Raw genomic sequence first — 26,371 nt, 5'->3', positions numbered from 1 at the left:
ATCTAAGCAGCCTTTCATTGGGCCATGTCATATCTCATTTCTGTTGCAGGTTTAAGAGATCATCTCCCAAAAGATACTACTAGAAAGTTTTAGTCAATGTTATAGAAATATGAGTATCAGGGAACATCACTAGTTCAAGAGAATGCAGAAATCATGAAATGTGTTTCCCAGTTCTATTAAAAATCCTACTGAACAGGTCTGGCTGCCATAAGGCACTTTCTGTTGTGGATGGCAAAGACCTGTAACTTACACCATTATATGCAGACATACACAACCACAGCATCTTAAATGAACATGGAAATTGGAATGAGCCCACAAAGAACGGTGATATAACGAAATATTGTGGGGTTTTTTTTCCCCCTAAGTTTCTGCTTTTTGATCATTTCATTTTTTTTAAGGAAACTATGTATATAGTAAAAATCCTAGTAAAGAGAAAACATGACGGGGGGAAAGTGACATATGCAAGTATCTGGTAAACTAATAATTTTTTTTCTGAAGTTCTGCTAAGCTAATGATAGTAACCAGTAATTTCTAGGTACCTGACATGTGCCAGACATTATGCTAAGGACCCTCTATAGATCAAAACTCATTAAAACCTCAGCCTTAGGGACAGGAGCTGTGATCTATCTATAAATGAGGCAGAGCCACGAAGTAGTGCTCAAGGTCACAGAGTTAGTCAGTACTGGAGCTGGTGCTGGGGTCCCGGACCATCTAATAACACAGCCTGGGCTCTTTATCACCTTCCCCCATAGCCAGCCTGTTTAATATAACAACAGTCACGTACCTCAATTATTTTTAATCTAAAGGTTTAAATAACAAAACTTTATATACTACCATGATTTCTGACTCAGCAAATGAAGACCAAGGCTACTTTCTCACTCCTGCTTCCCTAGTAGCTTTTGGCTTTGAACACAGGTTCTAGGTTCACTCATATAGTTACTACTCTCCTGTCAACTTTTTTCATGAGGGTCATCCCAGTCATATATGGAAAGCTGAGTGAAGAACACACTTCCAGAGGAACACTGAACATTTAGGTTTCTCCTTAAAATTATGTAGTCATTGGAAATGGGGTGGCAAAAACCTTCTTTTAGAGCCTCTGCAGTTGTTAAGAAATAGCGTTCTGTAAATAGACATCTCCAACTTTGGTTCAGAAATAACTCTTTTGCTAACGAGTTTCACTTTCGAAATGCCCCCAAAAAGATGTATACGTATATTTGAATTTAAATGTGGCCGCTATATTGAAAGAGGTAGCCAATTCTTAATGTATGGTCAATGAGGATGGTGTTTTAACAGAAACACCATCAGTATATTTAGCAAACTATCTGAAATGTTTTGCTGCTGGCTGAAGCTTACGTGTGGATTGTTCTTCTCCAGGAACTCAGTTAATTTTTCTAATAGTGCAATAAGAAATTCTCTGGGCTTCCTTAGAACCCATGCTGGTTGTGCAATAAAGATTCTCAAGAAAACTCCTCCAACAGCAAGTTCACCCTCTGCTTCTCCAAACACCACAGCAAAATCGTCAGGCAACTTTAAAGAAAGAAAGAATCATAGTCAAGTCACTTAGGCATTAGTCCTACGTGACACAAAAAATGCAAATCCCATTAATGGTTATTAATATAATCAAATTATAATTACCATAAGTTTTATTTCCCTTAATAAAATTCAAAAAAGGTGCTTTGATTGGTTACTTAAAAAGTGAATATCCCTATTTTTAAATTTAAAACCTTGTTTTCCAGGGGAATATTTAAATGTCTTAATGACGAAATATCTAATAGTCATTAAACCGACTCAGTAGGAATTAAAAAACAACAAATCAACAAAAAATACAGTAAAATGTAGAATTCCTTCCTCTGAATAAAAGTATGTTTTACCTTCCAATTTACATCAGGGTTGTCTTGCTGATTTTTAAAGTGCCTTGGGGGGGAAAAAAAGGAGGGGGAAATATATCAAATATCAGTCACAAAATACACTTTCATTAACCTTTACAATAAATATTAGAGAGGTGATGGAAGATGTGGAAAACATCTGTCCTTTTTGGTGATTTACCCGAATGCTTTACTTACTCTAGCATCATTTCTCTAACTGTTGCAGACACTTTATCTCTGGAGCTATCATTCCAAATCAACTCGGGATTTTCATGAGTTCCTTCAAAAATATGTACAGCAGCTTCAGGGTTGTCTCTCATGGCATCCATAAAAACGCTTGGCAGAAATTTCATTAATGTAATGCGGACCTATATGAGGGGGTTTGAGAAACAAAAAAGACCTATTGGACAGCTCAGTGTTTGGTGAGCTTTGTATTTCTCTAGGATGGAATATTGATGTATTTGTGGTATGGCTGATTTGGGCCTTAACTATTATCCAAACCGCCTGGAGTGGGAGAAGAGATTCAACCTTGGTTTATGCAAAGGTAACTTTAACAAGACTCATATGACCCGCTCTTACGTACCTATCCAGTTTCATTTCTTCTCTCTTCTTCAAATTTAAGACCCCTGAAGAAATTCAATATTGCTGATGCATATACTGTCCAGAGCGCACCTTGCTAGATCATGCCTTGCACACACTATTTCTTCTTCCCAGAATATCCTTGGTTGGCCTGAACCTCCAACTCTCCCCCATGCCGCCTGCCCTTGCAAACAAATTTTTCTCAAGGTGCCTTTGTGCCTTTCAAGTGCATTTATTTTGCTATACTGTGTTTTATATTATACTGTGCCTTTTTCCAAAAAGGACTTAAAATGCAGCTTTAAAAGTAACACAGGGGTGCCTGGCTGGCTCAGTCAATAGAACATGCAACTCTTGCTCTCGTAGTCTTGAGTTCAAGCCCCATACTGGGTGTAGAGATTACTTAAAACAAAAGGGGGGGGGGCAGTAAAAATAATGCATCCAACACACACACACACACACACTGAAAATTAGTTGGAGGCCTAAAGACAAAGGGAAAATGAAGGTTGGGAAGTTAAGTTTTCTCCTGAGGTCTTCACATGATTTTCTCTCCTTCATATCCCTTGAGCCTGTACTCAAACTTTTTTTTTTTTTTTTTGAAGATTTTATTTATTTGAAAGAGAGAGAGAGAGAGAGTGAACACAAGCAAGGGGGAAGGATGGAGGGAGAGGGAGAAGCAGACTCCCCACTGAGCAGGGAGCCCGACGCGGGGCTTGACCCTAGGACCCCAAGATCATGACTTGAGCCAAAGGCAGATGCTTAACTGACTGAGCCACCCAGTTGCCCCTCAGACTTATCTTCTGGAAAGCTTCCCTGACCTAGTCTTTCTCACTCATTGCTTGTATTTTCAGCCCTTGGCATGTAGCAGATAGTCAAAAACTTATTTGAACGAAGAGTAATATAAAGTCAGTACACAAAGGAAACATCAAAACCTTTACATAATTGATGGTGATATACTACAAATTTAGTTCTGAACTTCCTGAGCAGCCAATGAACTAAAGGAAGTTACGTCAGTTACGTAATAGACAGCATTCACAAAATAGGAAGTATTTAACTTTTCTTGGTCATGAGAGAATTCAAACAGGAAGTGATCACTCACTAATATCATTAAATATTTAAGTAAAACAATTTATATAATGCAAATTCTTCAGAGTTATGTCCAGGCTACTCAGTTATTCAAGAACAGGAGTTGGTACACCAGGAGCCAAACTTGGCCTGCCACCTGTTTTTGTATACAAAGTTTTACGGAAACACTGCCATGACCATTTACGCAGTTACTATCTACGGCTGCTTTCCTGTTATGATGGCAGAGCTGAGTATTTGTGAAAAAAATCAGATGACCCAAAAAGGATAAAATATTTACTATATTTTTTCCTTTATAGAAAAAGTTTACTGGTCCCACCCCCATGTCACATCATGTATGAAAATTAACTCAAATGGATCTAGGATGTAAATCCCAGAGCTAAAACTATAAAACTCTAGTAGAAGGACACATAGGCATAGCTCTTTGTAACCTCGGATTAGGCAGTGGTTTTTAGATATGAGATAAAAAGCACAAGCTACAACAGCAACAAAAAAACCAGACTGAGCTTCATCAAAATTTAAAAATTTTGTACAATGGGGCACCTGGGTGGCACAGTCAGTTAAGCGTCTGACTCTTGGTTTCGGCTCAGGTTGTGATCTCAGAGTCATGAGATCGAACCCTGTGTCAGGCTCCATGTTGGGTTAAGAGCCTGCTGGGGGTTTCTCTCTCTCTCTCTCCCTCTGCCCCTCCCCCTCACGCTCCCTCTCACAAATAAATAAATCTTTAAAAAAAAAAAAATTTGTGCTTCAAAAGACACCATAAAAAAAATAGAATGACATTCATAGAATGAGAGAAAATATTTACAAATCATGTATTGGATAAGGGACTGGTATCCAAACAATTACAACTCAATAGTAAAAAGATAACCCAATTAAAGAATAAGAAAAAGATGCAAATACACATTTTTCTTTTAGAAAATGTACAAATGGCCAATAAGCATATGAATAGATACTCAACATCATTAGTCACCAAGGAAATGCAAATCAAAACCATGAGATACCATTTCACACCCACTAGGATGGCTATAATCAAAATAGATTATCTAATAACAAGTGTTAGAGAGGCTGTGGAGAAATTAGAATCCTCAGAAACTGCTGGTGGGATTGTAAAATGGTGCAGCCATTTTGGAAAACAGTATGACAATTCCTCAAAACGTTAAATAGTACCCTCTGATCCAGAAATTCTACTCTCACAGAAATAAAAGACATATCCACATGAAAACTTATACACAAATGTTCACAGCTGCACTATTCAGAACAGCCAAAAAGTAGGAACAAGTCCCATGCCCATCAACTGATAAATGGAAAAGCAAATGCAGTGTATCTATACAAGGGAATATTATTTGGCAATAAAAAGAATCAAGTATTGGGGCGCCTGGGTGGCTCAGTTGGTTAAGCGACTGCCTTCGGCTCAGGTCATGATCCTGGAGTCCCTGGATCGAGTCCCGCATCGGGCTCCCTGCTCAGCAGGGAGCCTGCTTCTCCCTCTGACCCTCCCCTCTCTCATGTGCTCTCTGTCTCTCTCATTCTCTCTGTCTCAAATAAATAAATAAAATCTTTTAAAATAAAAAAAAAAAAAAAGAATGAAGTATTGATACTTGCAACAGTATGGAATAACTTTTTTTTATTAATATTTATTTGACAGAGAGATAGCGAGAGCAGGAGCACAAGCAGGGGGAGTGGGAGAGGGAGAAGCAGGCTTCCCGCAGAGCAGGGAGCCCGATGCGGGACTCGATCCCAGGACCCCGGGATCATGACCCGAGCCGAAGGCAGACGCTTAACGACTGAGCCACCCAGGCGCCCCGCAACAGTATGGAATAACCTTGAAAACATGCTAAGTGACAGAACCCAGTCACAGAGAACACATATTGTATGATTTCATTCATATGAACTGCCCAGAAAAGACAAATCTAGAATGTAAGTTAGTGGCTGCCAGGTGCTAGAAGAGGGGAATAGGGAGTGACCTCTAAAGGGAACAGTTTTTTTCCCTGGATTGATGAAAACTGACAGTGGTTACCCAACCTTTGGATATAATAAAACCAATGAATTGTTCACTTTACATGTGTGAACTGTATGCTATGTCAATTATATCTCAATAAAGCTGTTATCAAAAAAGGGAAAAAAAGTTTACTGATCCCAGTTCTAAAATATCTTCCTGCAAACCATTCAATAAAGGAGCCAGTACTTGTGCTGTTCTTATACAAATAATTTAACTGTAAATATAGTCACCTTGATAAAATTTGTCCCTCATGTATTTTGAAGGACAAAAATTACTAAAGAGCTCGAAGTCAACTCCAGTACATGTTTAAACAGCTAAAACATTATCTAAATCATGTAATATTGAATATTACAACTATGGGTACCCAACTCTAGCTTTAAGAGAACTCAATATTAAATATCAATATTCATACTTTTATGGACCCTTTCTACAGACATTCAAATGTACTCTCCCTCATCAACCCTTGTGATGACAGACTGTTAACTTTATTCCCAAAGTAAAATTGTTTCAGGGCCTATGTCACATTCTCAATATCCAGATCTAGAGATGAGACAAGGAAAAAAACCTAAATCCAGATTGTTTTTTTTTGTTTTTTCAATTAAAGATTTTATTTACTTACTTGACAGAGAGAGAGAGACAGCGAGAGAGGGAACACAAGCAGGGGGAGTGCGAGAGGGAGAAGCAGGCTTCCCGCAGAGCAGGGAGCCCAATGCGGGGTCTAATCCCAGGACCCTGGGATCATGACCTGAGCCTAAGGCAGACACTTAACGACTGAGCCACCCAGGCACCCCTCCAGATTGTTTTACTGATGTAAAATCGACTCTGGAAGTGGGGGCTCGGGAAGCCTCTGAGTCCTGACACATTTCTCTGAGGTGCTGCTTCAAGCGCTAGCACAATGAATGCTTCAGTGAGCACTACTTCTGCTGAAACTGAGTTAATAATAGGAGACTGACTACACCTGTGTCTGGATGGAATTCTACTTAGAAGTACTGTTTTAACACGTTCCTGGTCTACAAACGGGACTATGTTTCCAAAGAGCATCTGGTCATCTCCAGATTCTGGACGAAAGATCTCCTTGCGGAATGGAGAGGCTGTTACACTCACGTGCCTGTGTGGACTTACTTCCCAAAGTGGTGTATCCTTACTAACAAAGGCGTGGGGTGCGTAAGAACACAGATCACCATCTCCCCTTCACTAGCTGCTTCCACGGGCCAATCCTCACAGTGTCAAAGTCTAACCTAATTATCTTCTGTCAAAACTTAACACATACTTTTGTTCTTTCTTCAAGGAAGGTAAACAGTTTAACACCATAATCCAAACACCGTCTTAAGACTTCTCAATTCCAATACAGGCTTCTCCAACTATAATTTTTCTCAAAGTAGTAATATAGAGCAACAATTTCAAGTACGTCAATCTTCCAACTTTCACATCAAATCATGTCCTTATCCTCACCATCAGACTTTGGTAAACTTCATGAAATCAATATCAAAGTAACAGAGCTTAAATAATTTCTTTCTAAGGACCTATTTTGTGCTCACCTTTGGACCTATTAGTTTGTCTGCGGTCATTTTAGCAAAAAGTTCCGCTGTTTGGGCTCGAACCTGTGGATGTGTTGAATTGCAGAACATATCTAGTAAGTAAATCAAAGCTCCTATGAAGGAAAAAAAGAATTAGCACTTATACTATAAAGAATCTATGACTTTTCTGATCAGCTGAATTCATTTTCAACTTTATGTCAACTTAATGCAGTTTGTTTGTTTGTTTTAATTATAAGCCTTACAAAGCCTTTTTCTAGTTTAGCAGACTACACAAAACAGTTCAAAATAAGCTTCACTTACTTTGAGCATGACTGGATGAGAAAGCACTCTATACGTTACCTTTTGCCATTGCTTCTTTGATTATTTTTGTGCTTGATGTCAAAGCATAAAGAGTTTCTAAAACAAGCTGGCGACCTGCAGGGTAAAAGATATTTCAAGGAATGCATCATCAACACATTAGCTGACATTTACTGGGCATCAGCTCTGTGCCTGGCACTGACCTAGGTGTTCTACAGAGGGTATCATACTTATCTCTTCACAATAACCAGTGACAGGTATTATCATGGCCTTATTAGGAATGAAGAAGATGAGGCCCAGTTTAACCAGCCCATGGTATCATAGCTAGTGAGTGGTATAGCTAGGTTTTACACAGAGGTCTTTCTGACTCCAAACTTCACACTCGTAACCACTGTGCCACATTGTCTTTCTACCTTATTGTTCACTACACAGGCAACATCTTCTCACCTCCTGGAACCACCCTGAAGACACTGGTCAGGCATCAAAGATTTTTATCTGGTGCTACGGCCTTAGAGAAGTGAGTAGGAAGCAGCAGTTGTAAGACAGTGCTCCAATCTAAGACATGACAGTACCCTTCTGGACAAAGCCTACACACCTCTCATCCCTTGCCATCAAAGTATACTCAGCTATTGGACTTTACTCCTCCAGAGTCAACGAGCAATGACAGACAGGTGACCAAAGGGGTAAGAACTGGCAAAGAGGGTGGAGGCTGCCAAATATTAGGCTGATGCTGAAGCAACAACAAAGGCAGGTCCCTGGGCTGGGCTCCATTCACATACAGCAAAACACACATTCAAAAGGAGGTTCCCAAGAGAAGCAACAATACTTTACTGAAAATGCACCACTGTTTAAACATAGTTTCAAAGGAAAACAACAAGTCTTTGGAGGGGGTACAGGAAGGTTAAATATTTTATGTGTTTAATATCCCTTAGCAAATAGTGGAAGAGAGATAATTTAGTCTAAAATATAAATGACAGCAGAGTAGGCTGAGATAGCTAGATGTCAGCTATTTAACCTATAAGATTAAAATAGTGACTGGACTATAATTTTCAAACTATGATTTTTGTAACATTCTTTACTTCATTAGTCAGTGTAATTTTGCATTGTTTGAAGCCTCACAAAGCTACTGAAAACCAATAAAAAAGAAAAACCAACTAAGGCTGTAAGTATGACACAAATAATCTGCAAATGACTTTTCAAAAGCTGTCATTTTAGAGAACTGTTTCAAATGTCATTTATTAAAGAAAACAAAATTATTCAATGGAAATTCAACTCCCTTCAAGTCACTGAACTTGCACTACTTGCGTGCAAGGCACTGAGGCATAAAATGAAAGAGACAGGTTCTTGTTCTCAAGGAGGTAGATAGGTGTGAGTCAAGAGCAACACGGCTTCCAGAGCCAAATGAATAATGTATTCTGATAGGCAGTGGTGAAGTTGGAGCTATACTGCAATTGCCCTTGAAAAGCAATCTCAAGGTTGATTGTAGCACAAATACACACTACTTACTACGTTAGACAATTGCACAGTTTAAAAGGAGTCTATATCAGCGCAGGCTATATTCAAGAAATAAGATAGGTATATTTTTAAAAACTGATCTCACCTTGGTGGTAATAATCTCTATCTGCATCAAATCAGTAAAGGACAAATAATGCAGGATTGAATTCTAAGTTGAAAACAAGGTAATTTTTATTTTAAGCATTTTTTCCTGTCATCCAAGACCAGTTATGTTTCTTTATAAACCATGGGTCAATTCTCAATTACTCATGTGCATACCATACTCAGAAAATGGAAAAACCTAGGTTATTTTCCTTTGCTTTTGGACCTCTCTTACCTCTTTCAACTTTTGAAATGGGAAATACAAAATAGTGTTACTGACTGATGTAAAACATAATTAGGAAGGCAACTTTAATATAAAGAATACCACTTAAAAGATTCCAAAGTAAATACGGATATCATGTTTTATCAGAGGTCTTCTGTTCGCTATGTAACTGCTCCCTCTATAGGTTGGCCATGCTATGGTTTCCAAAATTCCATTCATGAAATATACATACTTGATGGTAATGAATGTAGAAGAGCCAATAAATTGGACAAAACCATTGATTCAGCAATATTGTTGACACAATCCTGGTTAGATGTCACTATATTCACAACCTGAAAATTAAATCAACAGGATTTTAAGAGTTTGGGAAATAATTTTGGACCTAAATAAAATTAAGTCCAGTTAGTCAGACCTAAATAAATTTGAGGCTTCACAAAAGTGAAAAAAAATGTTTGGAGGACAAAATAATTTTTAAGAGTTTAATTTTAAAAGATAGGGCCTTATTACTTTGATCTTTTGTGAAATAATAAAAATAATTAAAAATGTTAATGCTCATGTACATATTATATATATTAGCTTCCTGTCAATTTAGAGATAAGAACTAAATGTAATAATCTAAAAAATATTTTAGAAATAAGTCACAATGTCGAGGTTATTAGGAATCCTTCAATCCTATACTGGTTCATGCTCCCTAACTATGTATTCCAATCACAGAACTGGGGTGGGGGGTGGTTAGGAAGATAATGATCCTCACTACTGGGACTTTACTTTTGCTTTTAGAGGGAGAGAGTAAATGTCTTCAGTGCCCAGCACAACAGATTTAGTTTATCTATTATAAAGAAACAGGCATGTTTTTCTTTCAAAGAGGATGACCTCTCAAGTCTAACTTTTATAGTATACATCTAAAGATCAATGTCACTTAACTTGAACCACATGGTCAGCATCTCAAACCAACACGTTAGATTTAATAACGTTCATTTACAAAGTTATAAGGTACGTGGAGAAATTAAGTAGAGAAATGCTTTTCAATTAAAAGAACATGCTTGTTAAGCTTTTTGACCAATCTAACTTGTATTACTTTATTAAAAATATATTTTTAATTTTTTATTGTTATGTTAATCATCATACATTACATCATTAGTTTTTGATGTAGTGTTCCATGATTCATTGTTTGTGTATAACACCCAGTGCTCCATGCAATCTTTTAAACCAAAACGCAACCTAAGAACATATTACTCAACTAATTCATAAACTGCTCATAAACGTGTTACTGCAGCGTTTAATTTGGTGTTCTTTACAATAAATTGTGTATGTTACAATTAGCAGGATAGGGGCGCCTGGGTGGCTCAGTTGGTTAAGTGACTGCCTTCAGCTCGGGCCATGATCCCAGGGTCCTGGGATCGAGCCCCGCATCAGGCTCCCTGCTCAGTGGGAAGCCTGCTTCTCCCTCTCCCGCTCCCCTGCTTGTGTGCTCTCTCTCTCTCCCCCATGCTTTCTCTCTCTCAAATAAATAAATAAAATCTTAAAAAAAAAAAAAAAAATTAGCAGGATCATCTGAAAAATGATCCTGGGAGCTTACTCTGGGTTGCCTAGACAAGGAGACCCCTGTAGCCAGGGACCTCCTGCTTCTCCCAGAGGAAAAGGCAGTACCCAGCTTCCCATGGGACCAGGGGTTTCATTCTCCTAAAAAAGGGACTTCCAACTTCTCTTGGACCTCTAAAGCCCGAAGGTTCTGGGCAGCTGGCTTTCTTTCTTAGCTCCCGTAAACAGCATAACAGCCCAGTTGTCTGTCTGTAACCCTCACTGAAGGGAAGGGGGTAGGTTGTCCTCTAAACACAAACCTACAGTCTGTGGCCAGCAGTATGCCCTGGTCTCTGGGGACTGTGAGATCAGGGAACTCCTACCCCTCTTCTTGTCCTCTCTGGCTGCCAAGCTTCCCCAGTAAAGCACCCCCTTCACCCACACTGCAGGACATTACACAATGCACCCCAAGTTCTGATGCATGACACACAACGACCACACAGGGAACCACTTGGAACAACACTGTGTCATGTTTGCTCCTCAAAATGAGTATACTAATTTAAATTTTAAGAACATATTTACTTGGCTTAATAGACAAAATGAAGGAAAAAAAAGAAAATACATGCATACTTTCATTCAACCCCAGATGGTAGTTAATCAAGGCCTAAACCACATATAGGAGTAAAGACAGCATACTTTAATATAAAATTCCTCTACCTCTAAAGCCAATTGCTGCACTTGACCCGCTCCATGGACTCGGAGAAGAGAAAATATTAACTTAAAGTGCCCAATGCATTCGCTTTCAGAGCCTAGGGAATAAGAATAAAAGGTTTATCTTTTATTCCTAAGAGATGTTCTAAAGTACAGACCTTCAGAAAACTGATCTACTCTGTTGTTTACTGTCAATTATAAGTCTCTGTTAAACCCTTTCTCAACATTTGTGACATGAAATAAATGGAGTACCTCCTAAGCAGCAGTAAATCTTAACAGACAAAAAGCAAGATAGAATTTCTTTGTTTCGTTTTCATTTCCATCCATACCCCTAGCCCTCAGGCTAAAAACAAGAAATATACCAAATACATAATCCAAATGCAACTTAAAAAATAAGGGTACAAGGTAGTAATTCTACTCTTTACTCTAGACCTTAGAGCTACCCCCCTCAGCCTAATTACATTTTGGGAGAGTGTGACATCATTTGCTTTTAATTTAGACTGAATTAGAACTCTGCCACTTGAGGACTACATTACAAACAACTGTACGGATATACAAAGGACTCCTTGTGAAAATACATAAAACTGAATAGTATTTCCATTCCTACCCACCTCAAAACCCAATCCCATATATTTCCTACCATTCTGTTAATAGAATAAAAATATTAAACATTAAGACTCTGTTCTGTGTATTTTTCCTTTTACAACATGGTAGTAACACACACAGTGTAATCTGTAATTTTTTGAGGCTTCAGAAGATAATTCACTAAGACTCCTCAAAGGAGTCTGAAAATATCCTATAAATAGATTGCTTTTAAATTTATTTTCAAACCACTATAGCACTGAATATATACAGAAAAGAGCAAAAGAGTACCTGAAAGTTAATGATAAATGTCAATAAAAAGGATTTGGGGTCTTCAAGTTACTTAACCGAATTTGTATTGTTTTAGGTTTTTTATACTCCATATTTGTTATCAAAGTTAGAATTAGAAGAAGCTTTCAAATTTTCACTCATGCATCTCCCTGCTGTCAGGCAAGAGTGGTTAACATTTTTGGAAATGTCCTCTTAAGGCTGTTTAAGAATGAAAACTCACACTTTATTTCAATTTTTATACACCAAAACCTGCAGTTTCTCAAAAATATAAGTGCCCATATGTACACAGCACTGTGTTAGATACCAGAAGAGACAAATTAGATCACCTAATAAATCAACCTAACTTAAGCACTTATATGTCAACTTATGTCATCAATGTGAAATTTTACACTATCAAGTTATTCTGTCTTTTCAACTCATTGAGACTCATTTTCTCTTAGAGATATGAATTCTAAACATGATGCCTTGACCTCTCTCCTCCTTCCACCCTACTCTTTTTATAGGTAAAAAATTAAGAGCTCAATTCTTGTTACGTTATACTATTTTCTTTGAGTCTCTCTGATAAAATTGAGAATTGGAATTATTGTAAGGATCTTATTGATTAAGGGTAGTGATCAAATCCACACACCTGGATTGTATTTTATGACATTTCTCAGAGCCTCCAAAGCCATTTCCACTCTTGGCAAGCGGTCTCCATGTTGCTCTGACTCCACTTTTGCAGCATGTGTGATAGCCATGAATGTGTGGAGGTACTGGGCTTGGGAGCCTATATAATCCAAAAGACTTGCAGCAAATGCTTTTGGAACCTAAGTGGAGAAATATTTACAAACATGTGTGCCCTCAGAAGTAACTATAAGACTCCAGAGCAACAACCATCCCCTTCCCCCCAAAAAACTTCAAGGTATGGAATGATTAAATTATACATATACATGGGGTGCCTGGGTGGCTCAGTTGGTTAAGCGACTGCCTTCAGCTCAGGTCATGATCCTGGAGTCCCAGGATCGAGTCCCGCATCGGGCTCCCTGCTCGGCGGGGAGTCTGCTTCTCCCTCTTACCCTCCCCCTTCTCATGTGCTCTCTCTCTCTCATTCTCTCTCTCAAATAAATAAATAAAATCTTAAAAAAAAAAAAATTATACATATACATGAACACCTATGGATTTGGGGGCGGAAACTCAGTTGCATTAGAAAGCATTTCTCAACTTTTTTTGTCCCAAAACATTAGAGATCTGATATACTCCCACCAGGACCTTAGCATATCAATTCTGAATTAGTATATCTCTCCCTTTTACAAATCAAAGTAATTGATAGTACCATATGTAACTTCTACAATTTGGTTATATTTTAAAAAATATATATTTAGAATATAAATTCGAAGGACAGTTTTCAAAGAGACTTCACAAATCAATGAATTCATCCTGCTTAACAGCTATTTATACAATATTATTCTGTGATACATAATATACATTATGGTTTAGTAGATTCCTTTTTTCCCAAGTGCAAACTTTAAAACAAAGCCTCGCTGGGGCACCTGGTTGGCTCATTTGGTTAAGCATCTGCCTTCGGCTCAGGTCATGATCCCAGGGTCCTGGGATCGAGCCCCACATCGGGCTCCCTGCTCAGTGGGGAGTCTGCTTCTCCCTCTGCCTGCCCCGACACCCTGCTCGTGCTTTCTCTCTCTCTCTCAAATAAATAAAATCCTTAAGAAACAACAACAAAAACAAAAGCCTCACTTCTTCCCTCTTTACAAACCAAGCAACCACCAAATCCTCCTTGCCACTCCCTCCAAAAAAAAAAAAAAACTACAACAAAAAATTCCTACATGATCACCAAGCTCTAGAAGACAAAGAAGCTCCTCTTTTGCTTCTGAAAGTGATTAGGGATCATCACAAGAAACGACATGGTTTGACCTCATTTTCTAAAAAATCTCTTTGTTTTCCACTGGTATTTTCTTATTTTCCTCTAATAATTGGCCAGAGAAGTACTTCTGTCTGGTGGTCTGATATTGTACATGATGGAATGAATGTGTAAATGACCTTGCCCTTCCAGGAGAGACAAGTTGAAGGCATATGCACATGACAACAGGTAGCATTATGCATAAAATATAAAAAATAGTTGGGTAAGGAATAACTTATTTTCATGAATCCACAAAACTAAATTCTTCAACATGCAAAATAAAAAGGCTTATAAATTACCAATGGTAAACCCCAGGTATACCCAGGTTAGTATAAAGCATTTGGCAAAGAACACACATTATTTCAACTTCTTCAGTGTGAATAAACTAGTAGCTTTCAATAACAAATGACTGAAGGTATCAGACAAAACTAAAAGTAGAGAGCTTACCTCCAATTGGAAAGTAGGGACTTCATTATAGACCCTAACAAAAATTTCCCCTACAATAAGTTCTTTGGCATGATCGCTATAGACAAATTCTGATCCGTAAGTTTTGTCACAATCACCCTTTTTAAAAAAGAAAATAGACTGTTAGATGTAAATCAGAATCATCAGTGTCTGGTTTATAAATCTAACCATATTCAATTTAATAACTTAACAGATAAATAGCCTGGAAGTTCCATTTCTTATCTAGAGGAAAACTGTGGTGGGACGCACATCATACTCAATGCTGTATTAATGCTTACAACTAATAATATGAACTCTGCAATAGGCATGGAGTTATTTTTAGTCCAAAGGTTAATATTATACCTCATTTTAAGATTTCAAAAGATCACAGAGGTCATCCAATGAAGTGTCTTAGAGCTAATGTTTATAAAGCAAGTATGACACTTGGTTCTTCTCACTCCACTCAGCAGACATTTGGCCTAGTCAGCTCTGGGGTGATGGAGCTAAGAAATGAACACATCTGGACTGACCTTTAAAAAGTAATACACTGAATCAAAGTGCTAGAAAATGGAGTCTCTGAAGGAAAAAAAAAAAAAGACATGGTAATATTACAGAGGTTGCCAAACCAGGAAGAGTTTCCATTTGAGGAAAAGGAAAAAGAAGAGGAATGGGAAAAAAACAGTACCAATGAAGATTTAGGTTGAAATTACACAGAATTTAAGTTGGACTGAAATGATACAGAAAAGTATACAATAAATTGTAAAGTGTTAAAGATGCTATTATGTTTCTTCTGGTAAAAGAACAGATGTATAAAAATGTGAGACCTGTTCTCCCCAGCTCTGCAATTCTCAATCTATACAGAGTTCTGAGTGACTATCATCAAATGAGTTAAAAAGAAAAAAATGTTGAATAATTCAGGACATAACAGTGGTGTTTATTGTTATAAGTTCTAAGCCCATAAACGTTAACTGTCTGCTAAACCATCAAGTCTCAACCATCTACTGTATGGATTATGCAGGCCTTATCCTTATTGGCCACAGTACTGTCTTGTTTTTTTTTTCATAGCTTCATAGATTCTCCACTAGGAAGTGGCAAGACAGGAGAAACTGTTCGATTCTGATACCAGAAAGCAACTTCGATGTACTGGGAAAAGAGGCTGAAGAGAACAATTACAAGAGTGCTTTTGTAGAGAAAAATTCATTAAAATGGGGAACAGCTACACGTAAACAGGACAACAACAATCACGAATGTATCATTAAGTACAAGAATGCTCTTCCTTACATGGGCCTCACATTAGGTGGAAAAACCTGTAGGCCAGATTAACACCAAATGGAGAAACAAAACTTGTAGGCCTGATTAACACCAAATGGAGAAACTGTCTTGTCACTACTGAGTTATGTTCCCAGAGAATATTTTTTTGAGACTAAGTCACCCCAGAAGTTTATGAAACAATAACATACTTTTTTAATCATGTTTTCTTGTTGGGATTCAAGAAACTCAAGTAGTTCTGCTCTTGTAGAATTGTTCCATATCAAATAAGGGCTCTCAGTGTTGCTGTTGAGCATCTTCAGAATCTAGGAAACAGAGATTACTGTTTTGTAACATTTAGAAAAAAATAGTGCAAGTTATCATTTATTGAAACTGTTGATGACATGCCAAGCACTGGAATAAGTGCCTTAAGCATAATGGGCCTCAATAACTCCAACAAATTTGTTGATATTATCCATTTCACAGCTGAGAAAAATCAAAGCTAAGAGCAATCTAATGATTTGTCCCAGGTCACACAGCATAGCCCTTCAGCTGGGAAAACTGGGATTCAAGTTGGAGTCAGTATGACGTCACATCCTTAACATGTAGCTCTGCTACAGTGAAAATTATCAGATAGTTTGTGCTGAAACATTTAATAAACACTCAGTAAACACAAGCTTAGAAAGAATCATACCATACTAACTTTACATAAACATATCTGAAAACAAAATCTAAGTCTCTCTGAAGCATACCGCTATGAAGGGAAGCAAAATTTATGGGCAGAGAGTCACTTCAGATTTTCTTGGCCAAACCCGGATTCAAGGCTGCATTAAGCAGTTATGAAGGCATAGCTTCTGACTGCTTAGCCATCCACGGTGCGGAATTTCCCTTTGTCTATTTAGTTCTCAATTAGAAGTGTGTAAATAGACATTTGACTCTCCTTCAAATGTTTTAATACAAAGTTCTGTACATTTTACACTTACAAAGCTCTATGCTAGCAGGGTATCAGTGGGTTATTACCTTCATCTTAGACAAAACCAATTAACCTGTTTTTAAAATGTTAACATTTTTAAAATGTTAAAATAAAACTGTTTTAAAATGTTAAGTAAAATGATAAAAGAATACATTCTTAGGAGGGATGCCTGCGTGGCTCAGTAGGCTAAGTGTCTGCCTTTAGCTCAGGTCATGATCTCAGGGTCCTGGGATCAAGTCCCGCATTGGGCTCCTTGCTCAGCGGGGAGTCTGTTTCTCCCTCTGCCTGCCGCTCCCCCCTGCTTGTTCCCTCTCTCTCTTTCTGACAAATAAATCAGTAAAATCTTAAAAAAAAAAAAAAAATACATTCTTAGGAGAATTTTAAAACTTTGAGAACTGGCGGTTTAAAATAAGCATTTTGAAAAATCCATATGGGAGTTCAGACCAAGATTCTGAAATGCTTTTTTTCCCTCCCTGTAGTTTATCAACAACCTGCAAAGAATGGAAAGAATGTCTCACCAGCAAAATACATCATGCTGGTGAACACAAAATTCAGAAAAAGTACAAAGATCAAGCATCTAACGCTCTTCGCCCTTACTCAAGGGGCACTGAAAAGCAATGGCCTACACCAAAAAAAGAGATTGAGTTAAAAAAAAAAAAAATTTAATAAATTCTAAGAATACTTTACATTTGGAACACTGAGGACTTCTTCCCTTACAAAAGTACGGGATAATCATTAGAGAAAACATAAAAATAGCCTACAATTCTGCCATTGAGGGATAACTACAGTTAACATATTCGTATAGATCCATCCATCCATTTTTTTAATACCAAAAATGGGATTTTTAGCCTTTTCACTTAAAATTTTTAAACATCTTTTAATATCTTTATGCCTTTACAATTTAAGGCTTCATGGTATTCTAATGAATGGATTTTTATAGTTTAGTTCTTTAATGCTACATTCTTAGATTACTTCGCAGTGATCCTCACAGAAGAGGCCAAAGAGGGCGCCTGGGTGGCTCAGTTGGTTAAGCGACTGCCTTCGGCTCAGGTCATGATCCTGGAGTCCCGGGATCGAGTCCTGCATCGGGCTCCCTGCTCGGCAGGGAGTCTGCTTCTCCCGCTGACCCTCCCCCCTCTCATGCTCTTTCTATCTCATTCTCTCTCAAATAAATGAATAAAACCTTTAAAAAAAAAAAAAAGAGGGCACCTGGGTGGCTCAGTTGGTTAAGCGACTGCCTTCGGCTCAGGTCATGATCCTGGAGTCCCAGGATCGAGTCCTGCATCAGGCTCCCTGCTCAGCAGAGAGTCTGCTTCTCCCTCTGACCCTTCCCCCTTCCATGTGCTCTCTCTCTCTCTCTCAAATAAATAAATAAAATCTTTAAAAAAAAAAAAAAAAAAAAGAAGAGGCCAAAGAGGTTGGGAGAGCTGTCAAAGTCATACTTGATTTCTGTCATGAATGCATGCATGCATGTGTGTGTGTGTTAGCTTTTAGGATTTCAACTCTGAGTCTAACTTAGAGATTGCTTATAAGAAAAAGCCAAAAATAGGGGCGCCTTGGTGGCTCAGTTAAGTGTCTGCCTTTGGCTCAGGTCATGATCCCAGGGTCCTGGGATCGAGCTCCGTGTCACGTTCCATGCTCAGTGGGGAGTCTGCTTCTCCCTCTTCCTCTGCCCCTCCCACTAATGCTCTCTTGCTAATAAATAAATAAAAATCTTAAAAAAAAAAAAAGAGCCAAAAACAGACTCTGGGTCTCCTAACTCCCAGTTCTCTGCCCATTGTGAAACACCATTTCCAAGTTCATTCTCTTTTCCTGTCCCCTTGTGACTCAAGGTTGGTAAGAATTATGGTGGGCTCCAGAGCCGAGAAACATAAAGTTATTTTCCCCCTGCAGAAAGAGTGGGCTTTGTAGAGCTGATATCAACAGCATCAATCCATAATAAACTGAATTTCTTGGATGAGAGAACAAACGAACATTTTCAAGTTTTAGGTTTCCTAGAGCAATCAACACTGTTATGTTGCTCTACTATTTAAATGATCTTGCAACATTCATCAAAACCCAGGCTACCTCTGAAGCACATACCTCTGTAGCACTAACCACAGCAAGTTTTCTGGCAACATAGGGTGTCAGCATGCCGGCCAAACTTTTTCTTATGGTTGGATTTTCTGGGGTTGCCTGTTCTTCAGGCAGATATCCTCCAAGGCGACTTAGAGCACGGACACTCAGTTTAGCAAGGCTGTTGGCTACTTCCTGTTACAAAAAAATTAAAACACTGAAGTAGATCTGTCACATTACATAGGTAACATGGTACCTTCATGGAATCAAAACCATATGGAAAACAAAACAAAACTATATGGAACATACTTAAGGAGCAGAAAGCAAGTCCCCAACACTGATGTTAGAGCTTATACATTAGAGCTTACTCTTTCATTTACACAAAAGATCAGAATCTATATACTCATTTATATCCAATAGAGTACCTTGAAGATAACTGGAAGAAGCACACTTGGTGGTAGGGTGGACAGTAGGGGATAGGCAGGCAGACTTGCCTGCTAGAGGAACACACTAACAATAGGAATAATGAATGGCAGTGACTAAAAAAGGAGAGACAGAAAAAATACTCAAGAAAATCAGTTAAGTACTCAAGTATCTAGGGGCGGCTAGCCCCAACAGCCCAATATTACTGTTATATTTCTCTGTGTTACACAACCATAATTTTGCAATCATAAAGGTGACTCTAAGTAATCAAGAAAAGATTGTTATATCCAGTATATGTTACTGCAAATTCCCTCCCCTTCAATCCTTCTAGCACAAATGGCTAAGATAAAAAGTTCTGGGGCTTTGAGGTGCCTGGGTGGCTCAGTCGGTGAAGCGACTGCCTTTGGCTCAGTCATGATCCCAGGGTCCTGGGATCGAGTCCCGCATCAGGCTCCTTGCTCAGCAGGGAGCCTGCTTGTCCCTCTCCCTCTGCCTGCTACTCTGCCTGCTTGTGCGCGTGTGCTCTCTGTCAAATAAATAAAATCTTTAAAAAAAAAAAGTTCTGGAGGGACGCCTGGGTGGCTCAGTCGGTTAAGCGTCTGCCTTCAGCTCAGGTCATGATCCCAGGGTCCTGGGATCGAGTCCCGCATCGGGTTCCCTGCTCCACGGGGAGCCTGCTTCTCCCTCTGCCTCTGCCTCTCTCTATCTCTCATGAATAAATAAATAAAATCTTTAAAAAAAAAAATAAAGAAAAAAAAAGTTCTGGAGCTTAAAGAGCAATAAACTTAGCTAGAAAAACAGTTCATGTCTGGGGCTCTGGATAGCTGGAACTTTGCTGTGCATTAATTCGGCACTGGTTTGGGTTCAAATTCAAGATTAAAGCAGTGTGAAAGTTACCTGCTGATTTGTTTCCTCGCTTTTCTGAATGCCACTCTCTTCTAGTGTGTAGTCATAATTAAACAGATAACCAAGCAGATGCCACAAAATCCCAGCCTGAAATAGGTGTGTCTGTAGCCAGAAATCCACAGCAAAAGAACTGACACATTCTACTCCAAGAGCAGCAACCCGTGGGATACTCTGAGAGAATTGAAAATAATGAAATTAATTACAGGGTTTAAAAAAACTCCCAAGAGAAACTGGTTGTGAATTTATGTCAAGCTACCTATCTTACTATGCAAGATGTTTACTTCCTCTTTTATTTTCAATTCCAATTTAAATCTGAATCCAATATTCTTTAAAGCCTAAAATTAAAAGTGACCCTGTGACAAGACACACAGAATTATCTTTGAAGCTAGTGCTAAAAGACTTGGGAATACAGTTTTCTTCATTTTTCGTATCTTTAATTTTTAAAAATAGTGATAAGGCATTAATAGCAACTCACATGCTAGGATCTTAAGTGTATCAGAAATATCTTTAGTGCAGGTGTGTGGATTTGCTTCCTTATATCAGAGTTTGTATTCTCATTAAATACTTCTAAGGACATCATGTAAATATGGTTGAGAGATTTTCATCAGATTCCTTATTTCTAGATACCGCAGTCCAGGATCAGCACCCCAATCCTGTTCTATTCCAACGCACCTCACTTTGTCCAGTTATCTAAGGCATCTCTCTCCTTCCCAGTCACTTCTTCCATCAACCCCCAGCTATCTGTCCTCAGCAGTACTGGATTGGGAGGAAGTGCTAAGTTCTCAGCTCCTCAAAGCCCCTCCCACCAGGCAGAGCTTGACTTGTTTTAGGTTTCACGTGGTCCTTTACTTGCATTAAATTTATTTACTCTAGTCTCTCATTTATTTCTTCTCTCCCTCTCTTCAAATGTTCAGATGAGACCCGCTTCGCTTTACATGTATCACTTTAGGTTTATTCCTTATGGGCCACCATAAGAACAAAAGCCTCCATTTACATCAAGGGTTCTGTGAAAAATGATTTTAGAGATCCAAATAATGCACATAAAAATGATTTTGGGAAAACAGTTTATTTATAAATTGGGGACTGGCTACTTACTTGACAAGAACACTCATTGTTTACTGCATCCAGAAAGCATTAAAAATGAACTATACCTTGCCAAAATATAGCACCCGACAGAGATCCTTGATGATGCCAGGCATTTCTGTGATCTTCTCTCGGCATTCTTCAAACTGAGCGGCCACACTATAGCATTTGCTTATGTGTCCACATACCTGCATACAACCCAAGAGAGCAAAAAAAGAGTTCCATGTGCATTCCTTATTTAAGCAGAAATCAAATCAGCAGAGATTCATGAATAATGCTTAATGGTATATATGATGCTCCAAAATTAAAAAGAACATTTCTACTGAATTGTTAGTATTTCTGGTTAAGACTTCCCATAGATGCAGGGTTGGCAACTAAATGGCCATGCAGTGCATGGGCCAAACTGACCGTGGCCTGTTTTTGTATGACCAGGGAGCTACGAATGGTTTTTACATCTTTAAAGGGTTGTAAAGAAAACCCCAAAAATATGCAACAGAGACTGCATATAACCTGAAAGTCTCAAATATTTACTCTCTGGCCCTTTATAAAAATTGTTTGCCAACTCTGAATTAAGGTATTTTTGTCCAACCTATTAACATTGCAGAATTACAAGTCTGTGTACGTACTGCACTTCAAAATAGAGGATGAAACTAAAAAGCCTGAACTCGATTGTTTTAAATTCTAAAATCTGCTGGCATAAAAAAAAAGTATCACATAAAAAGATGCATTCTACAATAATCCCAATGAATTTCTGATAGATTTTTTTTTTCTGATGGATTTGTCTATCAAAGAATTCAATTATAACCTTAATAGAAAGAAAATAAGTTGATTAAAACACTACGGTGGGGGGAGGGATCTCCTGGGTGGCTCAGTTGGTTAAGTGTCTGTCTGCCTTCGACTCAGGTCATGATCCCAGGGTCTTGGGATCGAGCACCACATCGGGCTCCCTACTCAGTGGGAAGCCTGCTTCTCCCTCTCCCTCTGCCTCTGCCTGCCACTCACCCTGCTTATGCTCTGTCAAATAAATAAATAAAATCTGGAAAAAAAAAAAAAAAACACTATAGGGATGGATTACTGTATCTATATAAGCCGATGAATGTTAGCTGAACCTGTGGTAATCATTTCACAATACAGGTAAATCAAAGCACCAAGCTATATGCCCTAAATTTATACAATGATGCATGCCAAATACGTCTCAATACAACTGGAAAAAAAATACTAGGGATGGGGGGACAGAGGTAAAGAAGGAAATCAGGGAAGGGGGCAGAGTGAAATGAAACAAGAATGGCAAAATGACAAATGTTTGAAACTGGGTGGTGGGAATAGAAAGGTTCACTATACTATACTCCAAGGAAAAAAAAATTAAGCCACTAGATCACAAGTGATTTAGTGCAGAACTTCTTAAAGCATGATACAGAGACCAATAGCATCAGTATCACTTGGAAATTTGTCAGAAAAGCATATTCTCAGTCCTCCACCCCAGAACCACTGAATCCGAAACTGTGGGCAGCAGGGGGCGTGGAGGTCAGCCACCCACATTTTCATGAGCCCCGCAAGTGATCCTCATAGATGTTCAAGTCTGAACTACTACTAGTCGAGTGTAACCTTCTTAGAACCATACATGTTGGCCTCACCTGTACTGACATATCACCTGGTTTACTAGAACGATTCAAGACTGACACACAGCGACTAAAGGCCTCCTGTAACACCTGCAGAAAAAGGAGTCAGCCATTAATTCTCCATTTGGACTTGAAGTCTGAAGAGCCTTGTCTGGTAGGAATAACATATTAAAAACCTTTTAATAATAGATACTTGGTAAATAAATGTGTTTTGCTCAATTAACATTTGTTAAACAAATAAAGGATTCCCTAGAAGCTTCTTTTTAAACATTCCCAATAAGCTATTTTGTAAGCAGCAAGTTTACCAATTTTGAATCCAATACTCTCCAATTCACATTATGAAATAAAGCTCCATTCCACCTTTAATTTTGACACTAGAATATGGAGACTATAATATGCTATTTGCTGGAATAAATTAAAGTTAAGAAATTCTATCAACTGTACTTGTACTTGGTGAATTCCCTACTGCCAGAAGTCCTACAGTGTGCCTGAACCAGCTTGAAGAGAAGCACAGAGGTCATTCCGTATTACCTCAATTCCATTCTCCCTTCTGAGCTCTTCAGCATTGAGGGCCGAGCAGTTGACAGTATGGAAAGCCAGCTCTGTAGCAGCAGGCAACAATGGTGATTCTTTTGAGAAAAGGAGGTCATCTGAAGTTTCCATTGTTATAGTCCTAATCAGCATGGGGTAGCCTGCATATTTATAAGGCTGTAAATCTGAAATAATCAAAGGTTAGTGTTAGGAAAATGGCAAATAAAACAAAAACTGATTGTCATGGTTTTAAGTTAATTCTGACACCATGTTCAATTATGTTCCTTTAAGGAAAACAACAAAATATTTAACATCTTAAATGTCTCCTAATTCTAAAAAATTGTTCATAAAAAGAAATTAAACCTGGTATAAATCCCTTGGATCCTTCTTTTTCTAGTACACTTGTTTGGCTGATTTCTCCAAATAATTTCCACCAAAAATAAAATATTTTCTTTTTTTTTTTTAAAGATTTTATTTATTTATTTGAGAGAGAGAGAGCACACGAGAGTGGGGAGGGTCAGAGGGAGAAGCAGACTCCCTGCCGAGCAGGGAGCCCCCGATGCGGAACTTGATCCCGGGACTCCAGGATCGTGACCTGAGCCGAAGGCAGTCGCCCAACCAACTGAGCCACCCAGGCGCCCCAAAAATAAAATATTTTCTGATAGATTAACTGAAGTGTGTAGTAGTTTTGATCCTTCACAAAATATCTATTTTCTATGTTGTCCATGGGATCTTTCTAACTTTTCACTTCATCACAGCACAGAGAGATCAGAACCCCATTCCAGAACTTACTGGGTATAAATCCCCTTTGGGATAAGTGGGAGACACGGCCTGAAAAAACATTATGACCTTGATAACAAACCAATGATGAGGCACAACTGCCACTCTCATATAGTTATTAGCCATTAAAACATAACCAACAGTTTTGAAAAAGACTTCTTTAAACTCATTCTGATTAGTGGTAAATGCCATATAGCTAAATGCTTTACAAATGTGTTCTGTTCAACTCATGCAAAAATGATCAATTAATCACTGCTCTCAAATTGCTAGATCCCCATGCTGTCCTTTTGTCTTCAATTACCTAAAAGTCCTGCTTATCTCAAATCCCCACTGTCCTCTCTTCCTTCTTTCCCATCATCATCCTACGGAGCAAATGGGTCTCCCACACGGTGCATCAAGCCAAGTTCAGTTCCCAAGCCAAAGGATACCTGCTGTCTTGAACCTAACAACAGCACCTACAAAAGGTGCTGTTGTTACTGGAAATGGCCCTGCAAACATGCTGGAAATTCCCAATAACCCTGTACTCCAAAATCAGACCTATTTCTTCTACAACAGTGCTTTTCAAACTGTCCCACAGGATCAGAGAGGTTTGGTGGGGTTTTTTGTTTTTTTAAGATTTTATTTATTTATTTGACTGAGAGAGAAAGAGAGAGCATGAGCAAGGGCAGCGGCAGAAGGAGAGGGAGAAGCAGGCTCCCCACTGAGCAGGGAGCCCAATGTGGGGCTCGATCCCAGGACACTGGGATCATGACCTGAGCCGAAGGCAGACACTTAAGTGACTGAGTCACCCAGGTGCCCCAGGATCAGAGAGTTTTGAGAGCTATCACAGGAAATGAGAATTATGAAAGAAGCATATGATCATGTGAAAAGTTTCTATTGCTTTTTAAAGACAGACCATCCTTCAGAAGCTTCTAAAGTTGTAACAGGCACAGACTTTTACATGTGATTTAAGAACAATGTGAAATGATCCTTAAATTCCAGATCCATTATAGATCTCATTTAATGTTTGCTGCTAAATAGCTAAACACAAAAAAACCTCCACAGAACACAAATGTCCTTCAGGAAGGAATAACGAAAATTCACTGGAAATGCAAAATATTGAAAACCGTAGATAAGAAGTAGAAAGTATAATACAAACAACATTTTGGGCCTTCTGACAGAAAACTACTCTTTTACTATATCTAAAATGCAATTCTAAGAGTCTTTTGCAACAATAACTCTAAGTCTATTAAAATATGCTATAGAAACAAGTAACCTGGTAGAATTAGCTGGAAAGTAAACTAAAATTTGAGAATAACATATGCCTTACCTTCTTTATGACGGTTGAAGAGGATGCTCTGCGTTTTCAGAATTAAAATTATATTCTCTGGATCTGGTCCATCAACTATTTTTGCTGATTTGGTACATAAAAATTCATACGCTTTATTTACTTTTTCAAACATATCCTGTGTATGACCAAAGATAATTAACTTTTAGTTTGGCACATCTCAAACCACAACTTCAACAGAACACAGCTGGTTTGTATTTTACCAGTAACTTCTTTAGTTATTATTTTGTTTTTGTTTTTTTTACATTAAGGAATTCATTCCAATTGTAATCTAGCTGGTATACATGGAAGGTGAAACTTTTTCTCTTCCCCACAAATAGCTTTTTATTGATCTTAATACCATTACTAAAAAATTCTTCTTCACTGGGTTTATACCCACACTGAACTCATACACACCAAAGACAGTTTGTGAGCTATTATAAAAATAACAGAAGAGCCACTATTTACTGAGTACTACAGTAGGCATTGTACTGAATATGCTTTACAAACACTATCTCATTAAATCCTCCAAACAGCCATATGAGGCGTGTACAGTTATATCCTCATTTTTTAGATAATGTTAAATAACTTGTGTGATGGGCTAAGACTTACATGCAGGTCTGACTCCTAAATCCATGCTCTTTAAGTGTTACAACACTGTATTATGTTCCTTGAGCTACATGTTGATTCTTGTGTCAGGGTCATACTGTTTTACTATTATTATAGCTTTAGAGAGTATTTTAACATCTCATAGGTTAAGTCTAGAACTTTAATACTGATTTCAAATATTTCTTCCTATTTTGTTTTCTCTCCCAGATGAATCTGAA

At 38.3% G+C, this 26,371-nt stretch overlaps 1 protein-coding gene across 3 annotated transcripts in view; it reads right to left on the bottom strand.

Annotated features, from left to right (window-relative positions):
* Nucleotides 1–26,371, bottom strand: part of DNAJC13 (DnaJ heat shock protein family (Hsp40) member C13) — a 123,716-nt gene that overhangs the window by 12,297 nt on the left and 85,048 nt on the right. For all 3 annotated transcript variants that reach the window (XM_081826283.1, XM_081826275.1, XM_081826282.1), the window contains 16 exons: nt 25,548–25,683; nt 23,459–23,643; nt 22,943–23,017; nt 21,377–21,496; nt 20,217–20,396; nt 18,924–19,091; nt 16,081–16,194; nt 14,624–14,740; nt 12,911–13,088; nt 11,416–11,507; nt 9,410–9,509; nt 7,401–7,475; nt 7,062–7,174; nt 2,064–2,233; nt 1,872–1,914; nt 1,354–1,527 (listed from right to left, as the gene is read on the bottom strand). In XM_081826283.1, coding sequence (XP_081682409.1) covers nt 1,354–1,527; nt 1,872–1,914; nt 2,064–2,233; nt 7,062–7,174; nt 7,401–7,475; nt 9,410–9,509; nt 11,416–11,507; nt 12,911–13,088; nt 14,624–14,740; nt 16,081–16,194; nt 18,924–19,091; nt 20,217–20,396; nt 21,377–21,496; nt 22,943–23,017; nt 23,459–23,643; nt 25,548–25,683 — 2,040 coding nt within the window. The remainder of the gene's footprint in view (nt 1–1,353; nt 1,528–1,871; nt 1,915–2,063; nt 2,234–7,061; nt 7,175–7,400; nt 7,476–9,409; nt 9,510–11,415; nt 11,508–12,910; nt 13,089–14,623; nt 14,741–16,080; nt 16,195–18,923; nt 19,092–20,216; nt 20,397–21,376; nt 21,497–22,942; nt 23,018–23,458; nt 23,644–25,547; nt 25,684–26,371) is intronic.

Source organism: Leptonychotes weddellii, chromosome 1, assembly GCF_054177405.1.
Source record: "Leptonychotes weddellii isolate Sample4059 chromosome 1, ASM5417740v2, whole genome shotgun sequence".
Lineage (NCBI taxonomy): Eukaryota > Metazoa > Chordata > Mammalia > Carnivora > Phocidae > Leptonychotes > Leptonychotes weddellii.
The sequence above is the reverse complement of the archived record's forward strand: the minus strand, read 5'-3'. Positions and strand labels throughout refer to the sequence as shown.